Raw genomic sequence first — 19,566 nt, 5'->3', positions numbered from 1 at the left:
TCTCCAGCCAAATGTGTTTATTTGAAGCTCTGATTACAAGTTAGGCCGCCAAAAAAAAATGTTAGCACTATTTGCAGCTTCTTATTGTGAGATTTGGGATTTTCCTCGGTATTGTGCAACAAAAACAGAATACAGAAGTACGCTGTGTACGTAGGCCAACTTATGTCTGCAGTGATCACACATTTCAAAATTTTTGATTCCACCAGTATGTTTAAGCTGTCACTGATTGACTTTAAGTCAATGTATCGTGTTTGAATTTAAACAGTAACCTGGTAATAAAGAGTTACCTTTGTTTATTTTGTATCCTGGGCTCCAGAATCAGCTTTATCAATAACAGCTAACCCTGTGCTTGCTACTTGCCAGGCATTGAGCTGAGCTGACAAAGGCATTGTTTCATGAATACTCAATGCAGCCCTTTGGGGTGGGTATATTACTAGCCCCATTTAATAGATGGGGAAAGTAAAGCTCAGGGAAACTAAGTGCCTTGCTCACGGTCGGGAAAGTCCAGGTTTGCCTGGCACCTAAGCCTCTTTGCTGACCCACGTGCAACCCGTCATTAGCCTCATGGCTCTGATGGGAAGACCCCCCCCCCCTGCCCCGGGACCGTCCCTGAGCCTGTCCCTCCGCAGGGCCCATCTTCATCATCACCGAGTACTGCCGCTACGGCGACCTGGTGGACTACCTGCACCGCAACAAGCACACCTTTCTGCAGCGCTGCTCCAACAAGCGCCGCCCGCCCAGCGCTGAGCTCTACAGCAACGCCCTGCCCGTTGGGCTCCGGCTGCCCAGGTACTGGAGGGAGGGCGGGACCTGAATCTGTGGGGAGCCCTGAGGAGTGCCTGCTCACTCCTTCCTTGTCCAGGACAGAAAGCTGAGGTGAGGGCGGGCAGAGCCACTCCTGGAACCAGGTTTCACTTGTTTCACCAGCCAGCTCAAGACCTGGCCCCTGGCCACCCCAGAGGTGGGCAAAACAATGACGGTGGTGATGATGGTGGCATCGGCTACCACCTGCTGACTGCCGTGGTGTGCCAGGCCCTGCGCTGAGCACTCCGGAGGCTCAGAGGGGGTGACCCCCTTGACCCCTCACCCCACCCCATCTCATCTCCTGTCGACAGGGGGCACCTGGGGCCCTCCTGTCCCAGGATGACCCCCTCTGTAGTGCTCCACACTCTACTCCTGCCTCACCACAGCCTCCCCCCTCCTCCCCACACCAGTCTCTCCAGTGCCTCCAGGGCAGCTCATCCCCTTTCTTCTTTTTCTTTTCCAAAAATAACATTTCTTTGTTCTTTTGCTAATTACAAAAGCTACACATGTTTATTGCAGAGGCAAGAGTAAGTTCAGAATAGCATTAGAAGACATTAAAACTCACCCGTGTCCTCCCCAATATTTTGATTGATTTCCTTCCAGTCTTTTCTCTAACCCTAGAGACACGTGTGTACATAGTCCCTCAGCTCTCGGGGGAGCTGCTGCTGCAGGCAGAGGCATTAAGGCGATTCACTGCCCACTTGCAGGGCATCGTGGCTGGACGGTGCTGTAGTGGCCACAGGAAGGCACTTGGGTACTGGCCCTTCCTGTGACCCTGGTCCTGGGTTGCTGGAATCACCCCTGGACGTAAATTCTCTGAGGACACACCCGGGGTCCTAGGTCATCTTGGCAGACCCAGTGTCCAGCTCAGCGTGGGTCTGAGGGTGGCTGGAAGGGCTCACTACATGGTCATTCATATTGTGACAGACTGTGTGGGCATGCAAGAGTGAGGGAGAGAAGAAATGCATGAGTGACGGGGCCTTGCAGGAAGGGGAAGAGAGGGAAGAGCCTGTGCTTCTCCTTTTGTAACGCTCCTCTGCCCCCAGCCATGTGTCCCTGCCTGGGGAGAGCGATGGTGGCTACATGGACATGAGCAAAGATGAGTCAGTGGACTACGTGCCCATGCTGGACATGAAAGGGGACGTCAAATACGCAGACATCGAGTCCTCCAACTACATGGCTCCTTATGATAACTACGTCCCCTCCGGTGGGTGCGCACAGGGTCCTCACACCTATGTAGTCATGCATTCTTTTTTTTTTTTAATTTTAATTTTTTAAAAATTTTTGGCTGCATTGGGTCATCGTTGCTGCCCACGGGCTTTCTCTAGTCGCGTCGAGTGGGGGCTACTCTTCGTTGCGGTGCGCAGGCTGCTTCTCATTGCGGCGGCTTCTCTTGTTGTGGAGCACGGGCTCTAGGCGCGCGGGCTTCAGTAGCTGTGGCTCATGGGCTCTAGAGCGCAGGCTCACTAATTGTGGCGCACGAGCTTAGTTGCTCTGCGGCATGTGGGATCTTCCCGGACCAGGGATCGAACCCGTGTCCCCTGCATTGGCAGGCAGATTCTTAACCAGTGCGCCACCAGGGAAGTCCCATGTAGTCATACATTCTTTTCGAAACCTTTCCTCTGCCCAGCCTGGCAACAACCCTGCTAGGAAGGTGACCTTGTGCCCATTTCATAGATGCAGAAACTGAGGCTAGCCACCTGCCCAAAGCTGCTGTGTGGTGGAACCCCAATATGAACCCCCTGTTTCTGGGTCCAGAGATGTGTACACAGTCCACAGGGAGGGGAGGAGCTAGGGTGGGCACAGGGGTGCCTGACCTGCTGGGGCCTTGGGGAAGAGTGGTCTACAGGTGCCAGGCTGATCTAGAGTCCCTAAAGAGCAGGCAGGCCAGGCTGAGCAAAGGTGGCCCAGGGCTAAAGCCAAAAGTTTTTCTGGCCAATGAGGGCTCTGATAAAGAAGGAGAATTTAAGTTAGATATTTGGAAATTGTTTTCCTTTTGTGGGAGGCTTAGAGGATCAGGAGTCTTCTCTCTGGGACATTCAGCCTCCACGAGCCAAAGGCCAGGAGTTCTCTAGCCCCAGGGAGACACAAGACAGTGGGTGTCCTTCTGCTCTTCCCTAGCTCCTGAGAGGACCTGCCGGGTGACTTTAATCAACGAGTCCCCAGTACTTAGCTACACGGATCTTGTGGGCTTCAGCTACCAGGTGGCCAATGGCATGGAGTTCCTGGCTTCCAAGAATGTATGTGTGGTCACAGTGAGCACAGTGGGGTCCTGGGGAGGTGGGTCACCCAGCCAGCCAGGGTGCTCCCAGTACATGGCCCCGTACGGCAGCCCTCTGGCGGGTGAGGACGGCAGATGCCCTCACACCTGGTGGCCCCTCACACCTGGTGGCCCCTCACACCTGGTGGCCCTCACACCTGGTGGCCCCTCACACCTGGTGGCCCTCACACCTGGTGGCCCCTCACACCTGGTGGCCCTCACACCTGGTGGCCCTCACACCTGGTGGCCCCTCACACCTGGTGGCCCTCACACCTGGTGGCCCCTCACACCTGGTGGCCCTCACACCTGGTGGCCCCTCACACCTGGTGGCCCTCACACCTGGTGGCCCCTCACACCTGGTGGCCCTCACACCTGGTGGCCCCTCACACCTGGTGGCCCTCACACCTGGTGGCCCCTCACACCTGGTGGCCCTCACACCTGGTGGCCCTCACACCTGGTGGCCCCTCACACCTGGTGGGCCCTCACACCTGGTGGCCCTCACACCTGGTGGCCCCTCACACCTGGTGGCCCTCACACCTGGTGGCCCCTCACACCTGGTGGCCCTCACACCTGGTGGCCCTCACACCTGGTGGCCCCTCACACCTGGTGGCCCTCACACCTGGTGGCCCCTCACACCTGGTGGCCCTCACACCTGGTGGCCCTCACACCTGGTGGCCCCTCACACCTGGTGGCCCCTCACACCTGGTGGCCCCTCACACCTGGTGGCCCCTCACACCTGGTGGCCCCTCACACCTGAGCAGCGATGCGTATTTCCCAAAGCCCCTGACACGGAGAGTCTTTCCCCAGAATTGCCCCCCACGGTCTCAGCTCCCGTCTCCTCCCTCCCCAGTGCGTCCACCGAGATCTGGCAGCCAGGAATGTGCTCATCTGTGAGGGCAAACTGGTCAAGATCTGCGACTTTGGCCTGGCTCGTGACATCATGCGGGATTCGAACTACATCTCCAAAGGCAGTGTGAGTGCCTTTCCCCGTCCTCATGGTTCGCGTGGCTGTGGCTCATGGGAGATCAGGACAGGGTTCTCGTGGCCTGACCTTCCCAGTGGCGATGGGCTCTGCCTGCCTATCCCTGTGTGCAGGGATGGGAAGGGGAGCCACTAGCTGTGCATGGGGCGGGGGTGAGACGCCGAGGCCCGTGGGGTAGGCCGGGGGCTCAGATTTGCTGGTTGTGGCAGGGGGCAAGGGACCAGCTGTAAAGAGTCCTGGGGAGGTTGAAGGGGCAACAGGCCAAATGTGCTGTCCCAGCAGCGATGGTGAACAGAGAAAGAAGCCCAGGTGACAGGCTAAGACAGATGAGTAGATGGCAGGCAGTATTTGGTTCAAAGGTGACCATCCTGCCTCCCACTCATGTCCGCACTTCCCGCGTAGGAATCTGCCCAGAGATCTAAGGCAGCTAGGATGAGAGCTGGGTGACACCTTGGCACGTCTCTTCCTCCCCACAGCAGGGCCTTTCCTAGGGTCAAGAAGGGGAGCCTGTTCCATGAGGAGCCTCAGACCCTGGGGCTCTCCCTCATGGACAGGGGTTACCATGTCCCCAGCTTGTGCGAAAAGAAACTCAGCCTCCTGATCCTCTGACCAGCAGTGGGATGGGCGTGGGAACCGTGCACCAGCAGAGATGGGCCCTCAGGGACCGAGAAGTGAGAAAGAGCTGGGGGTGGGAACTGCCAGGCTTCCTCCCGGCTCCCAGGTGCAGAGTGGGGCCCGGCCCCTCCTTGCACTCAGCAGCCTCCGCCCTCCCGCAGACCTTCCTGCCTCTGAAGTGGATGGCCCCCGAGAGCATCTTCAACAGCCTCTACACCACCCTGAGCGACGTGTGGTCCTTCGGGATCCTGCTCTGGGAGATCTTCACCCTGGGTACGCTTCCTACTTCCTCCAGTCCTCAGCCTCACGGCGCAGCGTCCGCCCTGACCGCTCACACCTTCATCCTGGTGGGGCTGTGGGACGGGCTCTGGAACAGGGCTCAGAAGCTCTGCCGCTTTCTTGTTACTGTGTGACCTTGGCAAGTCTCTTGCCCTCTCTGGATCTCTTTACCTCCCCATCTCAGTAGAGATGAATCTGGACAGTGACATCAAAAAGCCTGCTTGGCTCCGGCATTCTCTGGTTCTCTGATTCTGGGGAGGCATGCAGTCTCTGTCCAGAGCCTATGAGGGAGCCGACATTTCCCAATGCCAAGGCCACTGCACCCTCACCGACGCCGGGGTTGGTGTGCCTCTCCCTGTCCCATGGAAGAAGATTCTTGCCACTGTTCCGACACACCTGAGCCTGTGTTTCTTGTCTCTGCTCCCTAACAGGTGGCACCCCGTACCCAGAGCTGCCCATGAACGAGCAGTTCTACAATGCCATCAAGCGGGGCTACCGCATGGCCCAGCCTGCCCACGCCTCTGACGAGATGTGAGTGGAGCGCTTGGGAAGATACTTTGGGTGCAAACAGTAGATATCCAACTTTACCAGCTTAAGCCGAAAATAGATTTATTAGTTCAGAGATGTAGACAAATGTAGGTATAGCTGGATCCTGTTGTTCATAAGACATCATCCACACTCTCTCATCCTACCGCGGGGCTCTGCTCTCCTCCGCGTCAGCCTCACTCTCAGGTTGGCACCGTCCAGATGGCTACGTCCTAGCTGTTTTCACCATAGTTCCAGTGAAAGGTCCAGAGGTGACTGTCAAGGGCTCAGCTGGGGTCACCTCCCCATCCAGAAAACCAGCCACTGAGCTAAGGGGATAAAAATGCCTACTGGCCATGCCCATGTCATGTGCTCACCAAGGTGTGATCAATCCCATGGGACCACTGAACTGAGGATGGTGGGAGGGCTTCCCAAGGGAACATGCAGGTACAGTAATGGAAAAAACCCCTCCCCTCCAAACTCTTCATTACTCCCCTTGTTCTGGGAGGTGGCAGACCCTGAGCCAGAGACCCTGACCCCTCTGCCCCTCTCCCCAGCTATGAGATCATGCAGAAGTGCTGGGAAGAGAAGTTTGAGATTCGGCCCCCCTTCTCCCAGCTGGTGCTGCTTCTCGAGAGACTGCTGGGCGAGGGTTACAAAAAGGTACGTTGAGGGCTTCCCTGGTGGCGCGGTGGTTGAGAGTCCGCCTGCCGACGCAGGGGACATGGGTTCGTGCCCCGCTCCGGGAAGATCCCACATGCCGTGGAGCGGCTGGGCCCGTGAGCCGTGGCCTCTGAGCCTGTGCATCCGGAGCCTGTGCTCCGCAACGGGAGAGGCCACAACAGTGAGAGGCCCGCGTACCGCAAAAAAAAAAAAAAGGTACGTTGAGGCAGGGTTGGGGTGGGGAACGGAGAGTTCTGGTCCAGAAGTAGACACAGGGTACAAGGCTCTGTGTGACATGCTGGTATTTGGGGGACCATCCTTTCCCCTCTCTGGGCCTCAGTTTCCCTGTTGGTACTAATAAGGGATGGGCTGGAGCTGTGAGTGTAGTTTCTTTTAGCAGCATAGAGTTTTTAAAAGTGAAATCCTATGTGGAAGCTGATTAATTTAAAGTGGGGGCAGGAAGCCTACAGCCCCCTTCATCCTGCATCCTTCCTCATGCCTTTGCACCCAGACCAAGTCCTGGGCCTCCGTCACAAGTTTGAACAACCCCAGGCGAGATGACTGCTGAGGGCCTGACCACTTGGACCCTGTGGCGGGCTCATACAAGGCTTACGGAGCCAGCAGGGCCTTAAAACCCTCGCTGCCCAACTACGAAGCTACAGTGAGGGGGATGCACTTGTCCTTTGGCCCAGACACAGCCCTTTCCCTCAGTCCATTCCTAAGCCCACTCCCAGCCACATCTGTTTACAGCTCCAGTGAGTTGGAAGGGAGTTGTCTCCCTTCAGTAGCGAGGGAGGCCATGGCAGGCAGAGAGCCCGCGCCTGTCTACCCTGAAGTGGGGGAAGAGTTAGGGTTGCGGGTGCTAGTCCGATCACTGTCCCCTCCCTGGGTGACCCTGAGCCCATCTTGTCTGGTGAGAGGCCGGGTAGGAGAGCAGCTCAGCTGTGGGGCTTTGGGCAATTCTTCCTCTCGGAGCACCAGGTGCTTTATTTACATGAGGCGGGAGGGACTGGGTCAGAACCTGCCCTTAGATGATCCCTAAAGGCATTTCTGGTCTGACCCTCCCTGTGTCTCGGCTTCTTCCTGCCCTGCCGAGCAGAAGTACCAGCAGGTGGATGAGGAGTTTCTGAGGAGCGACCACCCAGCCGTCCTTCGGTCCCAAGCCCGCTTGCCCGGCTTCAATGGCCTCCGATCCCCCCTGGACACCAGCTCCGTCCTCTACACTGCTGTGCAGCCCAACGAGGGTGACAACGACTATATCATCCCCCTGCCTGACCCCAAACCCGAGGTTGCTGATGAGGGACCACTGGAGGGTTCCCCCAGCCTTGCCAGGTAGCCATTCTGACCTGCAGCCCAAAGCAGTAGGATGCATAGCGTGTGTGTGTGTGTGTGTGTCTTTGTGTGTGTGTCTTTGTGTGTGTATCTGTCTGTGTCTTCATGCCATCAGGCTTGCCTTAGAAGTAAGTTACCTAGGGTGAGTACTTATTCCTGCCAGTGAATAGAAGAGAGAATTGAACTCATTTGACCTTTGATGACCTCGAGTGGAAATGGCAGGCTGGTAAGAGAAAGTGGCCTGGGATATATGGTAAGGTAGCTGTTTCTTTAAAGGAGCCTCCACAGGCCATCTACTCTGGCCCCTCTCTAGGCCCTGTCCTAGCCCTAAGGAGGAAAAGAGGAAAATCTAATTCGCATCCCCAGCACTCCGTGTATTACTCTATGGGCATCACCAGCCCTGTGGTCTGTCCTTTAGCACCATGCCCTGAGGACCCCAGGGAGCCTGGCACAGGGAGGCAGAGGTACCTACAGAAGTTCAGGCCAGAATTCAGACTGGGGAGGAGATTCGTGCTTTTCTTTTGCCTCGGGATGTGATGTTACGGTATGGGGAGGGCTTTGGAGGAAGGCCAGCTGTTGCCTGGACTAGATGTTCCCCATGTGGCCAAACCCACGCCCAAAACATTCCAAGGCTCCAAGTAGCCAATGTATAGAGGAGTTGAGCTCAGAGTTTCGAACAGCTTGGGCTGTGAATGTTGGTGCCCTCAGACAAGCTGCTTCGCCTCTCTGAACCTCAGTTTCCTTAACTGTAAAATGAAAACAGTAAGAATACTTCTATTTGGAGGTTGTTGTGGGGATTAAATGAGATCATTATACATTCAGGCATGCAGGAGAGAGACACTGACGGGTGAGCAATCAACTCGATCTGCTTTGAAGTCCTAACTCCTATACTTACCCGCTGTGTGATGCAAGGCAATGATGTAACCTCTCTGAGCTGCACTTTCCTCACAGCGCCTGCCTTGCATAGTCTTTACAAGGATTCAGTGAGTTAAAATGTGTAAGGTGCATGCTGCAAGGGTGGATAGATAGAAAGCTCTACGTTAAGGCTGGTATTATTTCACTGTGGTTCCCTCCCAGCCTCTCACTCACTTGCCTTCCGCCTCTAGCTCCGCCCTGAATGAAGTCAACACCTCCTCTACCATCTCCTGTGACAGCCCCCTGGAACCCCAAGAGGAACCAGAGCCAGAGCCCCAGCCTGAGTCCCAGGTGGAGCCAGAGCCCAAGCGGCCGCCGGATTCCAGCTGCCCTGGGCCTCGGGCCGAGGCGGAGGACAGCTTCCTGTAGGGGCTGGCCCCCACCCTGCCCTACCCGAAGCTCCCCCTCTACCTCCCAGCACCCTGCGCCTCCTGGCCTGGCCCAGCCTCCCAGCAGCCAGGCTATTCCCATCAGCTGTCCCCTCTGGAAAGCTTCTGCCCCTGGCACATCACACCCCGACCCCTGGGGCTGGCTTAGGAGGTAAGAGAACCGTAGGGACCATGACCGGTCCTCTGCCTCTGGAGAGCGCATGTGACTCTGAGCCAGGCTTCTCCCAGGGGACTCAGTTTCCCCATCTGTAAGATGGGAAAAGTGGGCTTGGCAACCCACCATCTGGGATTCTCACCCTGGCTGACAGATATGGAGGCTGGAATCCCTGAGGAGATGCTCAAGGTTCATGAGGTGGTAGGTTAACTTTTTTTCTGTTCAGCCAGCTGCCCCTCAAGGAGCTGCAGCTCTCTCCTTGCACTTTTTCCTGCCCAAGAGCTGGGGAAGGGACCCTAGCATCTCCGGCTCCTGGCTGAGCTAGGGCCTGGCCTTGGACAGTGTTGTCTCATCCAGAAGCCACCTCCCCTCAATGCCAGTCTTTGCTTTCCCAGGCCCAGGCTGGTCTGGGGCCTTCCAAGCTTAATTAATGCTGGGGGCTGAGCCAAGGACAGGACACCCTGGCCTGTAGCCCCTGCCCCAGGCACTCGGGGTACACCTCCCCGTAACATGCCTGTGTCCGTGTCTTCCTGGCCCCATGGATCCAGGGGTCTTTTTCCTCATCACTGCCAGTCTTACTCCACTCACCAGAGTCTCCAGGGCCAGATGGGCCCCACGTCTGTGATGAGTGTGTTGACGTGCCTGCAAGAGGTGTCCACGTGTATGGACCAGTGTGGCATTGGACCCGCTAAGAGACCTTGGAGGAATCCCTCGCCCTCTGTTTTCCCTGTTGAAAAATGAGCAGGTTGGACTCATTGACTTCTGGTGCCCTGCCAGCACTAACATTCTAGAATATTCCAGGGGTTGCACACTTGCCCAGATGAAGCAAAGATAAACCCTCCAAACCTCTATCCTGGGTTAGTTGGGGTCTGGGGAGGTTCCAGGCTACACAGCACACTCCAGGCATTCAGGAGCTGTGCCCCTCCCCCAGGCCCCTGGCAAGTCCCCAAAGGCCAGCTGCCCAGGCCTTGACTCTGAGCGACAGCCAGTGTCCTGGAAAGCCCCCAGAAGCTGCCCCAGGGACATGGGGAGACCGTGGGACCCCTTTCAGCACCCACATGACCTCTGGAGCTATTCTGGGCAAAGGAGGCCGAGACGGCAAGTCAGACCACCTGACACAGCCCACCACTCGTACCTGCTGTCCAGGTCTGTGCCGCAGACCTAGAGGACAGTGAACGGACAAGAAACCTTGGATGGGGGACCTGAGGAAGGGGCACAAGAGGTGGGTACTTTGGGGGGTGTCTTCCCACCTGCCAGCTGCCCCACCCTGAGGCAGGAACCGTAGAACATGGCTTTGTCTGCCCGGGGATGCTCACCTCACTGTGTCTGCCAGCCCAGTTGGCACTGGAGGGAACTGGGGCGTGAGGGCTGCGGCCGAGACTGCTGGCAGGGGAAGGGCTGGACGGAGGGTGAGGGAAGGTCGGCGCCTCTGGGCACCAGCCCCTTGTGTTGGTTGGCATCTCCCCGCCCCAGGACCCCCGCAGCCTGGTCAAGGAGAGGGCGTGGGTTCTCACTACGGTACCAAAGATGTAATCACCTAGGTTTACAAGTATTTTTAGGACTCACATTAACTCACATTTATACAACAGAAGTGCTATTTTGTATGCCATCAACTTTTCTTCTCTGTGTACTTTTTTTTTTAAAGAAAGATTTTAATATTAAACCTGGTGCTTCTCACCCACAGACCTCGTGGTGTCTCGCAGGTTTGGATCCCCGGGCCCGGAAGGTGGCAAAAGTGGGGTAGGGCAGCCGGGCTCGCCCAGCTGTAGGATCCCTGCACAGGGCCCTTCAGCTCAAGTCTTGCTTCCATCTGTGAGACGGAGGTCTTCACACTCCCCCCAGCTCCTCGCCGGTAGCCGGGTGACCTGGACCTCAGGCTTTGGTTTTCCAGGTTGTGAAAGGAGAAGGCTTTTCCGGCTCTGCAGTGCCCGGCTCTGGGTCGGGAGCCTGCGCTCCCCCGCCAGCCCCACTCCGCCCCACCATGTGCTTTGGCTTTGGCTGTTAAGCCAGGCCACCCCGCCCCCTCCCTCCATTCTGCCCATGGGCCCAGATCGAGAGGCATCCGCTAAAGCCCAGATCCCAGGCCCCGGTGAGTAGTGGTCGTGTCTCAGGTAGGAGCAGGGCAGATGGACAGAGCACCCAAGGGGTCCAGAGAGCAGGAGGAATGAGGAGAGAGGGTGAAGGAGATAGGGGAAGAGGAAGGGAGGAAGACGTGGGGTGAGAGCCACCAGGACAAGGCCGGTCGGGGGTGGGGGGTGGGAAAGGCGGCCCGGCTGGGTCTCTGAGAGTAAAGTCTAGCCAGGCTGGGAGAGGAGTGCGGACCGGCCTCCCATGGCTGCAGCAGCTCGGTGGCGTGGGGCTGGCACGAACCAGGCATCTCGGTGTCTGCTGGCCGGCTCAGGACTGGACGTCGGCTCCACTGCCCAGCGCAGGCCTGGGAGACCTGGCGGCAGTAGGGAGCCAGGGCAATAGAGCTGCCAGGGGCCTAGGGCAGGGTGCACAGGTCCTGGACCCAGCCTGGGGCTTCCTGGCCCTCCCGCCTGAGCCCTTTGGGAGGGGTCACCTGAGGTGGGACCAGCTTTCAGCTTGAGATCTGTCACACCTCACTACGTGACCTTGGCCATTCCCTGCTCACTCTGAACTGGGGAAGGGGCCTCTCAGTTTGTTCCTAGGGACAGGCACCTGGTTTTGGAACCACAGGGCTCCCTGGACTGCCTCCAGGAGTCTGGGGCCGTGGCTGCCAGTGGGGAGAGGAACAGAGACGTGGGGCAGCTCTGACTCATGGGCCCAGCCGCCAACTCGGGCGGTTGAGCCACCCCCAGGGAAACCCCACCTGCTGCAGGGCCCACCCTCCTGGGGGTCCTGGCCTTAGAGCCCGTGACCCCGTCTCTCCTGGCTGTGGTAGAAGGTGAATAAGCCATACCCAGACCTGCCCCGTAAAGAGAGTAAATCGCCACATTCCAGATGCGGATTACCCTCGCCCGTGGGAAAAGCCTCCATCCGGAGGTCAGGGGACCTCGGCTCCCTCCAGCTCAGGCCTGCTCCTTCTGGGGCCTTGGGTGGGTTATTTGGCCTCAGGCCTCCATTTCCCCAGAGGTAAATGGAGCTAATGATGCCACAAAGGGATAAAGGAGGATAGAGCGCTGGTGCCCACTTACTGAACAGTTACTCTGTGCCAGGCTTGTCCTGTTGCTGCACACATCTTCTCATTTGCCCTTACATCCACCCTGTGAACCAGGGGCTACTATTGTCCCCATATTACAAAGGGGACACCAGTTCACGGGGGGTTGAAGTGGCTTGCCCAATGTCATCTGGTCGGTGTGGCAGGGAGGGGATAGGAGCCTGGGCCTGGCCGACCCCCAGGTCAGCCCTAGGGGAGGCGAAGCCCAGGCCGGCTTGCATGGCAGGTGAGTGGGGAAGCCTGGGTCCCAGCCCCGGTCTCCCGACTCCAGACCTCTGGGTCTGTGGGTCCCCAGGAGAAAGCACTGGGGGAGAGGAGAGAGCTAAGGGAGTCTGAGGGCTAAGTGGACATAATAAGCAAGAGTCTGGTGGGGGACTTGGAACCCACAGTCCCCTGTGCAGAGGGGTGCAGGAGCTGGAGGACGGGGGAACTGTAGGTCAACCTCTGCGGGCTCCCGCCACTCAGGCGGGCCCACGGGAACGGGTGAGCTGGAATTTTCCTGCCAGACGATGAGCCACTTGACTACACAATTCTTCCACCACCCTATTCACAGCCAGCATCCTTGTTCCTGGAAAAAGAGGGAAAGACTGAAAGCTTTTGCTGAGGGGCCCTGACCCTCAGCTGATGAGGGGCCCCACGACCCCCATTAATGCCCCTTCTTTGAATTAGAGCCGTGTCTCCACAAGGCCTCTTCTATTTCAATTTCTCATTCAGCTTCATAGTCATTTTAAATCACTTTTATAAAAGCATTTATATAATATATGCCTACACTAAAAAGTATCTATTACCAAATATGTAATATAGAAAGAGACCCTTGAGAGCCTGACTCTGTCCCGGTCCCTCAGCATTTAGAGTGGGTTCCTATCGGTGGCCCCATGTGATGTTCACAGTACAGCCAGGAGACATGCCAAGGGAAGATCCAGGTGAGGAAGCTGAGGCTCAGAGCCGTGATGTGCTGGCCCAAGGTCACACACAGGGAGGCTCATGCCTGCCAGGCTGATGTCCTTGCTACTGCCTTTCTCAGGGAGCCTCTGAGTCCAGTTCCTGGACGCAGAGTGGGCAGCAGGCTGAACCTTGGAGTCAGGGTGCTGACCGTCCGCTCGGGGTGAGGCTCCTGGAATTCCCTGGGTAGGCTTCTCCTTGGAGGGGGCTTCTGGGGCTTCTCTGGGCTGTGATGGGTTCCCACAGCTCAGAATACCATCTGCCATGACCTGCCATGACTTTTGGGGCCTGATGAAGGGGGCCCAGCCTGGGGCAGAGGGTGGCCCTTCTCAGGATCCAGCAGGGACTCAGGGACATCACAGAAGCCGGACTATCTCTCTGTGGTCCCCCTCCCACTGGCTCAGCCCCTGCCCTTCTCTCTGGTCCCCCTTTGGCATGCTTGTCTGCCCTCTCCAACAGCTCCCTATGCCTCCGCCCCCCGCTTAGGGCTCCTTTCCTCCTAGCAAGGTTGGGACAGTTCCAGTCTCTTTCTGGTTTGGGGTTTTGTGAGTAATCACTTCAAGGAACTAGAAAGTCACAAACACAGGGAAGTAACAAAGCTTCTGGAAAATCACAGAATTCTCAGAGTGGTTGTTCCCCTTCTGAAGGGAAAAGATGGCAGCTTCCACGCCTGAAAGTTTTTCTTCTCCGTTACTGATCTTCTTGAAGCCTACTGTGATCTTGGCTCTCCTTTGCTCAAACACCTTTGATGGGTCCCCACAGCCCAACAAACGAAGTCCAGACATCCTCATGTGGTCTTTAAGGCCCTTCCTGACCTGCCTCCAACCTCTCCTGTTCCCTCCCCACATCTGCCCTCAAGGCCTGTCTACCCCTGTGTGGCTACAAGCTGTCCAACCTTCCAACAGTGCACAAGGCTTCCCTTTTCTCCACATCCTTACCAACACCTATCACTTGTCTTTTTGATCATAGCCATTCGAACAGGTGTGAGGTGATACCTCATTGTGGTTTTGATTTGATTTCTTGATGATTAGTGCCTGCTGGCCATATGTAGATCTTCTCTGCAAAAATGTCTATTCAGTTCCTCTGTCCATGTTGTAATTGGATTTTTTTTTTTTTTTGTTATTGAGTTGTATGTGTTACTTATATTTTGGATATTAACCCCTTATCAGATATATAATTTGCCAATATTTTCTCCCACTTCATAGGTTACCTTTTCATTTTGTTAGTTTTTGCTGTGTAGAAGCCCCGCCTCTGCATTTCTGTTGGTGCTGCGCTTACCACCTAGGACTCCCGGCCCTCTATGACTGAAAGGCAAAGTCTTGCTCTAACTTCCAGCCCAGCCCAAAGCCACCTCCTCCAAGAAGCCTTCCTAATACTCAGCTGGAAGTGGATTCTTTTCCCAGTCCTTTGCTTGTGCCTCTGATGGGCCCTCATGTTTTTCTGACACCCTCAGTCCCCTGATGTCCTATGTGCTCTCTCACTTCCAAGCCTTTACCATGCTGTCTCTCCTTCCTAGAATATTCCCTACTCCTCCCTGGACCTCTCCCCAACTCCTTCTCAGTTTAGGCAAACTCTTCCTTGTCTTCAGTGTTCCCAGGATGTCCTGCAACTCCACTGATGTCCTAGTTCATCTTCACCCTAGGCTGTGAGCTCCAAAGGGGAGGGACCGTGCCTGCCATGTTCAGCACTGTCCCTAAGGCCAAGCAGAGAGTCAACACTTGATAAACATTTGTTGAATGCACTTCACCTGCATTACTGTCTCACTGGATCTGAGTTAGTAACCCTTCCCCTGTTTTACAGATGAAAAAAACAGAGAGGTCATGGAGCTGGCTGTGGTCACACAGCTATGAGTGGGGAATGTCATTCCCAGTCTGTCTGGCTCCAAAAACCAAGCCACTCCCCTCTACCCTTGACCTTTCTGAGAGCCCCAGCCGTTGCTGAAGGCAGGTGGTTAAAAACATGGTCTCTGGGGCTGAGTTCCTGAGTTCAAATCCAGCTCTGCCACTTATCAGCTGTGTGACCCTGGGCAGAACACATCTCTGAGCCTGTCTTTCCTCATCTATAACATGGAATAATTATAGCTATCCCCTTAGGCGATTGTGAGGATCATATGAGATGACCTGTACAAAGAGATTAGTCTAGAGATTGGCACAAAGAAAGTGCCCAGTGGACAGGGGGGGACTCAAGACAGCCCCTCCTTATGTAACCACTTTACTGCAATTACTAATGACACCCTTTTGGTCTCAAAGGTCCTCGTTTGGATGATAAATCATAGCAATATAGACTGATATCAGTATTATCACCTGCATTATAGTACCACCACTTAGGACAGGGAGGACCATGAAGGCAGAAAACTGCCCTGAGCCTTCTCCTTCCTGGGCCCAGAACAGGGCCTGGCATGTGAAGTAGTCACCAAATGGATTGGTTTCTGAGAGTGGAGGACTCCTTTTGCTCTCTGTTCGTTTGTTTATACATTTACTCATTTATTCATGCATCCGGCACTGACTGAGCTCCCACCATCTGCCGGGCGTGGGCCAAGGGCAGAGGGTGTAAAGGAGACCAGGAGAGATGCAGGGCCTGCCAGGGAGCTGTGATGGGGGTGGAGGGTGTCAGGATGACGTTATATCAATAGCCTCCCTCACTGAGAACATCCTGACGCTGAGAAGTGCTGTGACCTCAGGGGGCCAGAGAGAGTATAAGACAGACAAAGGGAGGAGGGGTGAGCACCGTCCAGACAGAAGCAGGAGCACATAGAGCAGTAAGAAAGAGCATGGCGAGTTCTGGAGCTGAAAGCTTGGGGTTCAGTACAGTGGGGAGAATGAGTAGAGAGAGCAGAGGATCTGAGGTCAGATGTGGGTGGGTCGCAAAGGCTCCTGTAAGCTCAGCTAGAGTGTGGACTTGATCTGCCCTGCTGGGCTGGAATAGTAGATGGGAACAAACACCCCATAGTAGCCTAAACCAGGTACTAGAACTCATTTCATCCTCAGTCCTAGAGGGAGGTGCAGTAGAACCTCTCTGGCCTGGGGTCGAAGCAGGACTGGTAGCCAAGTGTTCTGATGGTGGGTCCCTGGCTCCTGGCTTGGGCCCCTCCTCTCCCTGGTGGGGAAACTGCCTGCATCTCAGGGCATGGGCTGGGACTGGGGTTGAGTGGTCAGGAGAGTGGGGGCTGAGCTCTCCCTGCCATGGGATCCGGAGGTGCCAGGAGCCCAGAGCCAGGCAGGGAGATGAGTACAGGCCCTCGGTGTGTGCAGGAGCGTGACGGGCCCACACAGTTGCTTCAGGACATCCTAATGTTCAGGCTGACATGCAAACCCTTTGCAAAGCTCCTCTGCCACAGGAAGGAGTCATGGCAGTCTGGGGTCCCTTTCATCACCCTCCCGGCAGCATCACTGCAGCTTCCCCAGTTAGGGTCACCCCATGAGCCCAGGGCACTCCCACCCACATTCATGGGTCGTCAGCACCCTCACATCTGAGAAAGACCCAGGGTCACCTTGTGCATTGTGATGTGATGGTCATTAGCAAAGTCTTTGCAGCCAGCTCTGTCACCTGCTGGCTCTAGGACCTGGGGCAAGTGCCTAACCTCTATGAGCCTTGGTTTCCTCATCTGCAAAATGGGAATAATTAATAGAACAGGTCTCCTGGTTGAGAGGATTAAACGAGATAAATATGCAAAGAACCTGGCATGGTGCCTGGCACATAAACAACACGTGGATGATGTTAGGCCTCCAAATGCCGTATTTCCAGGAGGGTAGAGTGCCTTCCTGCTCACAGAACTTTGGAACACAGCATTTGTTTGTTGATTCATTCATCCTTCAAACATCTAAAATCAGTGGATCAGAATGGTCAGGTATACCACAGGCTCAAGAGGCAGGAAAACCCTCACCAGCTGTGTGACCTCGAGAAAGTGACTTAACTCCTCTGAGCCTTGGAATAATAACCACACCTACCTCTAGGGTTGAGGATTCAGTGAGAAAATTCCAAAGAGAGCTTGGCATGCTGCCTGACATGTGGTGAGAACCTGATAAACCTCGAGGCCTGCAAGTGAAAAGAGAACTGAGATGGGTGTGAACCCAGAAGGCTTGGGATGCGTAGGCAGAACCCCTGCCAGCCTGGCAGGGACAGGTAGGGAGTCCAAACTGTTGGAGTTATAGCTGGGTGAACAGAAGTGCCAGCTTCCTCTGATCTCTGGGACGGAGACAGGTTCTACTGAGGTGGCCTATGTCACCCCTCGGGGTCACTGTGACCTCCATCCCCCTGGGTAGCCACATCCCTTCTCCACCTCAACGCCCTCCACCAGGGAGGGGTCCCCGCCAGCCCAGATCAGGGACTTTGTGAGAATTGAATGGAAGCTGAACGCCCAGTCCTGAGACCAGACACAAACTTCACCTACATCTTAGAGATTCTCAGCTTTCCTCAAGGCCATCCGTGGGCTTTGGAGGACAATGGCCTCAGACACAAGGAAGCATCAGAATCCCCTAGAGAGCTTGTTTCCTGTGCAGGTTCCTATATCCCACCTCTAATTCCACAGGCCTGGGATGGCCCTGGAATCTGCATTTTAACAGGTACTCCTGTGATTCTGAGGCTGGGGTCCCTGGACTGTACTTGGACCCAGACTGTACTTGGAGGTACCCCCCCTCTTCCAGTTCCCATGAAGAACCCTGGCCTGTAGGATAAAGCCTAAAACCCCAGCCGCATGGTCAGGGACACTTTGCACTTGGACCTCGCCCCTTCCTACTTCGGCCTCTGCTCCCTTCCTCTGGCCGGCCACGGGGAGCTCTGACTTTTCACCCTCTCTGCCCTCATGCCGGTCACACTCCTGGGTTTCCTTTCTGCCTGGAGGACTCCTCCAAGGACCAGCTCCAAAGCCACTGCTCTGGAAACCCTCGAAGCCTCTCCATCCTATCCCCCCATGCCACCTGATTGTGCCCCTGTCACCACACGAAGGGGCTCCTTCCAAATATATTGGACTTGAAAAAGTTAATGTCACATTGCTGACCCTGCATATTGTTGAAGATCTGATGAGGGTGAGGATGACCAGACGTGTCGGGAGACCAGGTCCCAGGAGGACCGCTAAGGGATGAAGTGCTTGCCCTAGAGACATGGTGCCTCCAGGGGCCACAGGGGCTGCCACCACACAGCTGGCCTGTTGGGGGACAGGGAACAGAGGTGCCGGGGGATCCTGAAAACAGCACCAGTAGTGACAGGTGAGTACCCCAGGGAGACAGATCTGTTCCCAGGTAGGGAAGCATGGGCCACAGCTTTCTAACTACAAGAGGTACGCAGGTGACCTGCCAGGAATGCTGTGAGTGTGTGGGGAATGGTATTGGCCAATCGACCTGGCAGCCGGGAGGGGTATCCTGGACCTGAGTCCCTGAGAATCCCAGTACTGCCTCTAAGTCTTCCCCAAAGTGACTGTGTGACCTGAGTTAAGTCACTTACCCTCTCTGACCTTTCTTTTTCTTATCTCTAGTGGAGATACTATGCACTTCACTGAGTCCCTGTGGCCCAGGCCTCTATGAGAAAATGGAAATGAAAGTGCCTTGCAAACAATTAATGGCTCAGCCTTCCTAAGCAAGACACAAAGCCCAGAAACCAGAAATGAAAAGACCAGCACATTTGACAACAACAAAGTAAAACTTCTGTGTAAATAGAGATACCAGAAAAGAAAGTTGAAAGAGAAGTGGTGGACTGGGGGAGAATATTTTCAGTGTATCTGATAATAGGGTTAATAGACATAATACAGAATATAAATAGTGCCAACAAATCAATAAAAGGCAAGAAACAAATGGGAAAATGAGGCAAGGATATCTGTTGAAGAAATCCAAATAGCCAATATACATGTTAAAAAAAATCACTTTACCATCAACCTCACAAATGCATATTAAAATCCCAATGAAATAACATTTCTTTTCTATCAGATTGGGAACATCTTTAAAGGTCAGTAAAAGCCAATGTCAGCGAGAACGTAGTGTAGCTGGTTTCCTACACACTGTTGATAGAAATGCACATTTACACAGTCTTTCTTTTTAATTTATTTTAATTTGTTTATTTTTGGCTGTGTTGGGTCTTCCTTACTGAGCGCGGGCTGTCTCTAGTTGTGGCAAGCGGGGGCTACTCTTCGTTGCAGTGTGTGGGTTTCTCATTGCGGTGGCTTGTCTTGTTGCGGAGCACGGGCTCAAGGCGTGCAGGCCTCAGTAGTTGTGGCTCACGGGCTCTAGAGTGCAGCCTCAGCAGTTGTGGTGCATAGGCTTAGTTGCTCCACGGCATGTGGGATCTCTCCGGAACAGGGCTCAAACCCGTGTCCCCTGCATTGGCAGGCGGATTCTTAACCACGGCGCCACCAGGGAAGCCCCACACAGCCTTTGTTGGAGGGCAGTTTAACAGTGCCTCACATTTTACTGGACCCACCCTTGGACCCAAAACTCCGGAATGGATCCCGCTCAGATGATGGCACACACGCACAATCATCTAGGTGCTCGATGTGCAGCGCCGCATTGTTTACAGTGGAGAAAAATCAGGTAACTC

At 55.3% G+C, this 19,566-nt stretch overlaps 1 protein-coding gene across 2 annotated transcripts in view; it reads left to right on the top strand.

The window, feature by feature from the left end:
- PDGFRB (platelet derived growth factor receptor beta) overlaps positions 1–10,601 on the top strand; it is a 39,111-nt gene extending 28,510 nt beyond the window's left edge. For both annotated transcript variants that reach the window (XM_030834064.2, XM_030834067.2), the window contains 9 exons: positions 630–789; positions 1,851–2,011; positions 2,926–3,044; positions 3,915–4,037; positions 4,823–4,934; positions 5,372–5,471; positions 6,023–6,128; positions 7,228–7,460; positions 8,567–10,601. In XM_030834064.2, coding sequence (XP_030689924.1) covers positions 630–789; positions 1,851–2,011; positions 2,926–3,044; positions 3,915–4,037; positions 4,823–4,934; positions 5,372–5,471; positions 6,023–6,128; positions 7,228–7,460; positions 8,567–8,744 — 1,292 coding nt within the window. In that variant the 3' untranslated portion in view covers positions 8,745–10,601. The remainder of the gene's footprint in view (positions 1–629; positions 790–1,850; positions 2,012–2,925; positions 3,045–3,914; positions 4,038–4,822; positions 4,935–5,371; positions 5,472–6,022; positions 6,129–7,227; positions 7,461–8,566) is intronic.
- Positions 10,602–19,566: the final 8,965 nt, after the last annotated feature.

This window comes from Globicephala melas, chromosome 3 (assembly GCF_963455315.2).
Source record: "Globicephala melas chromosome 3, mGloMel1.2, whole genome shotgun sequence".
Classification (NCBI taxonomy): Eukaryota; Metazoa; Chordata; class Mammalia; order Artiodactyla; family Delphinidae; genus Globicephala; species Globicephala melas.
The sequence above is the reverse complement of the archived record's forward strand: the minus strand, read 5'-3'. Positions and strand labels throughout refer to the sequence as shown.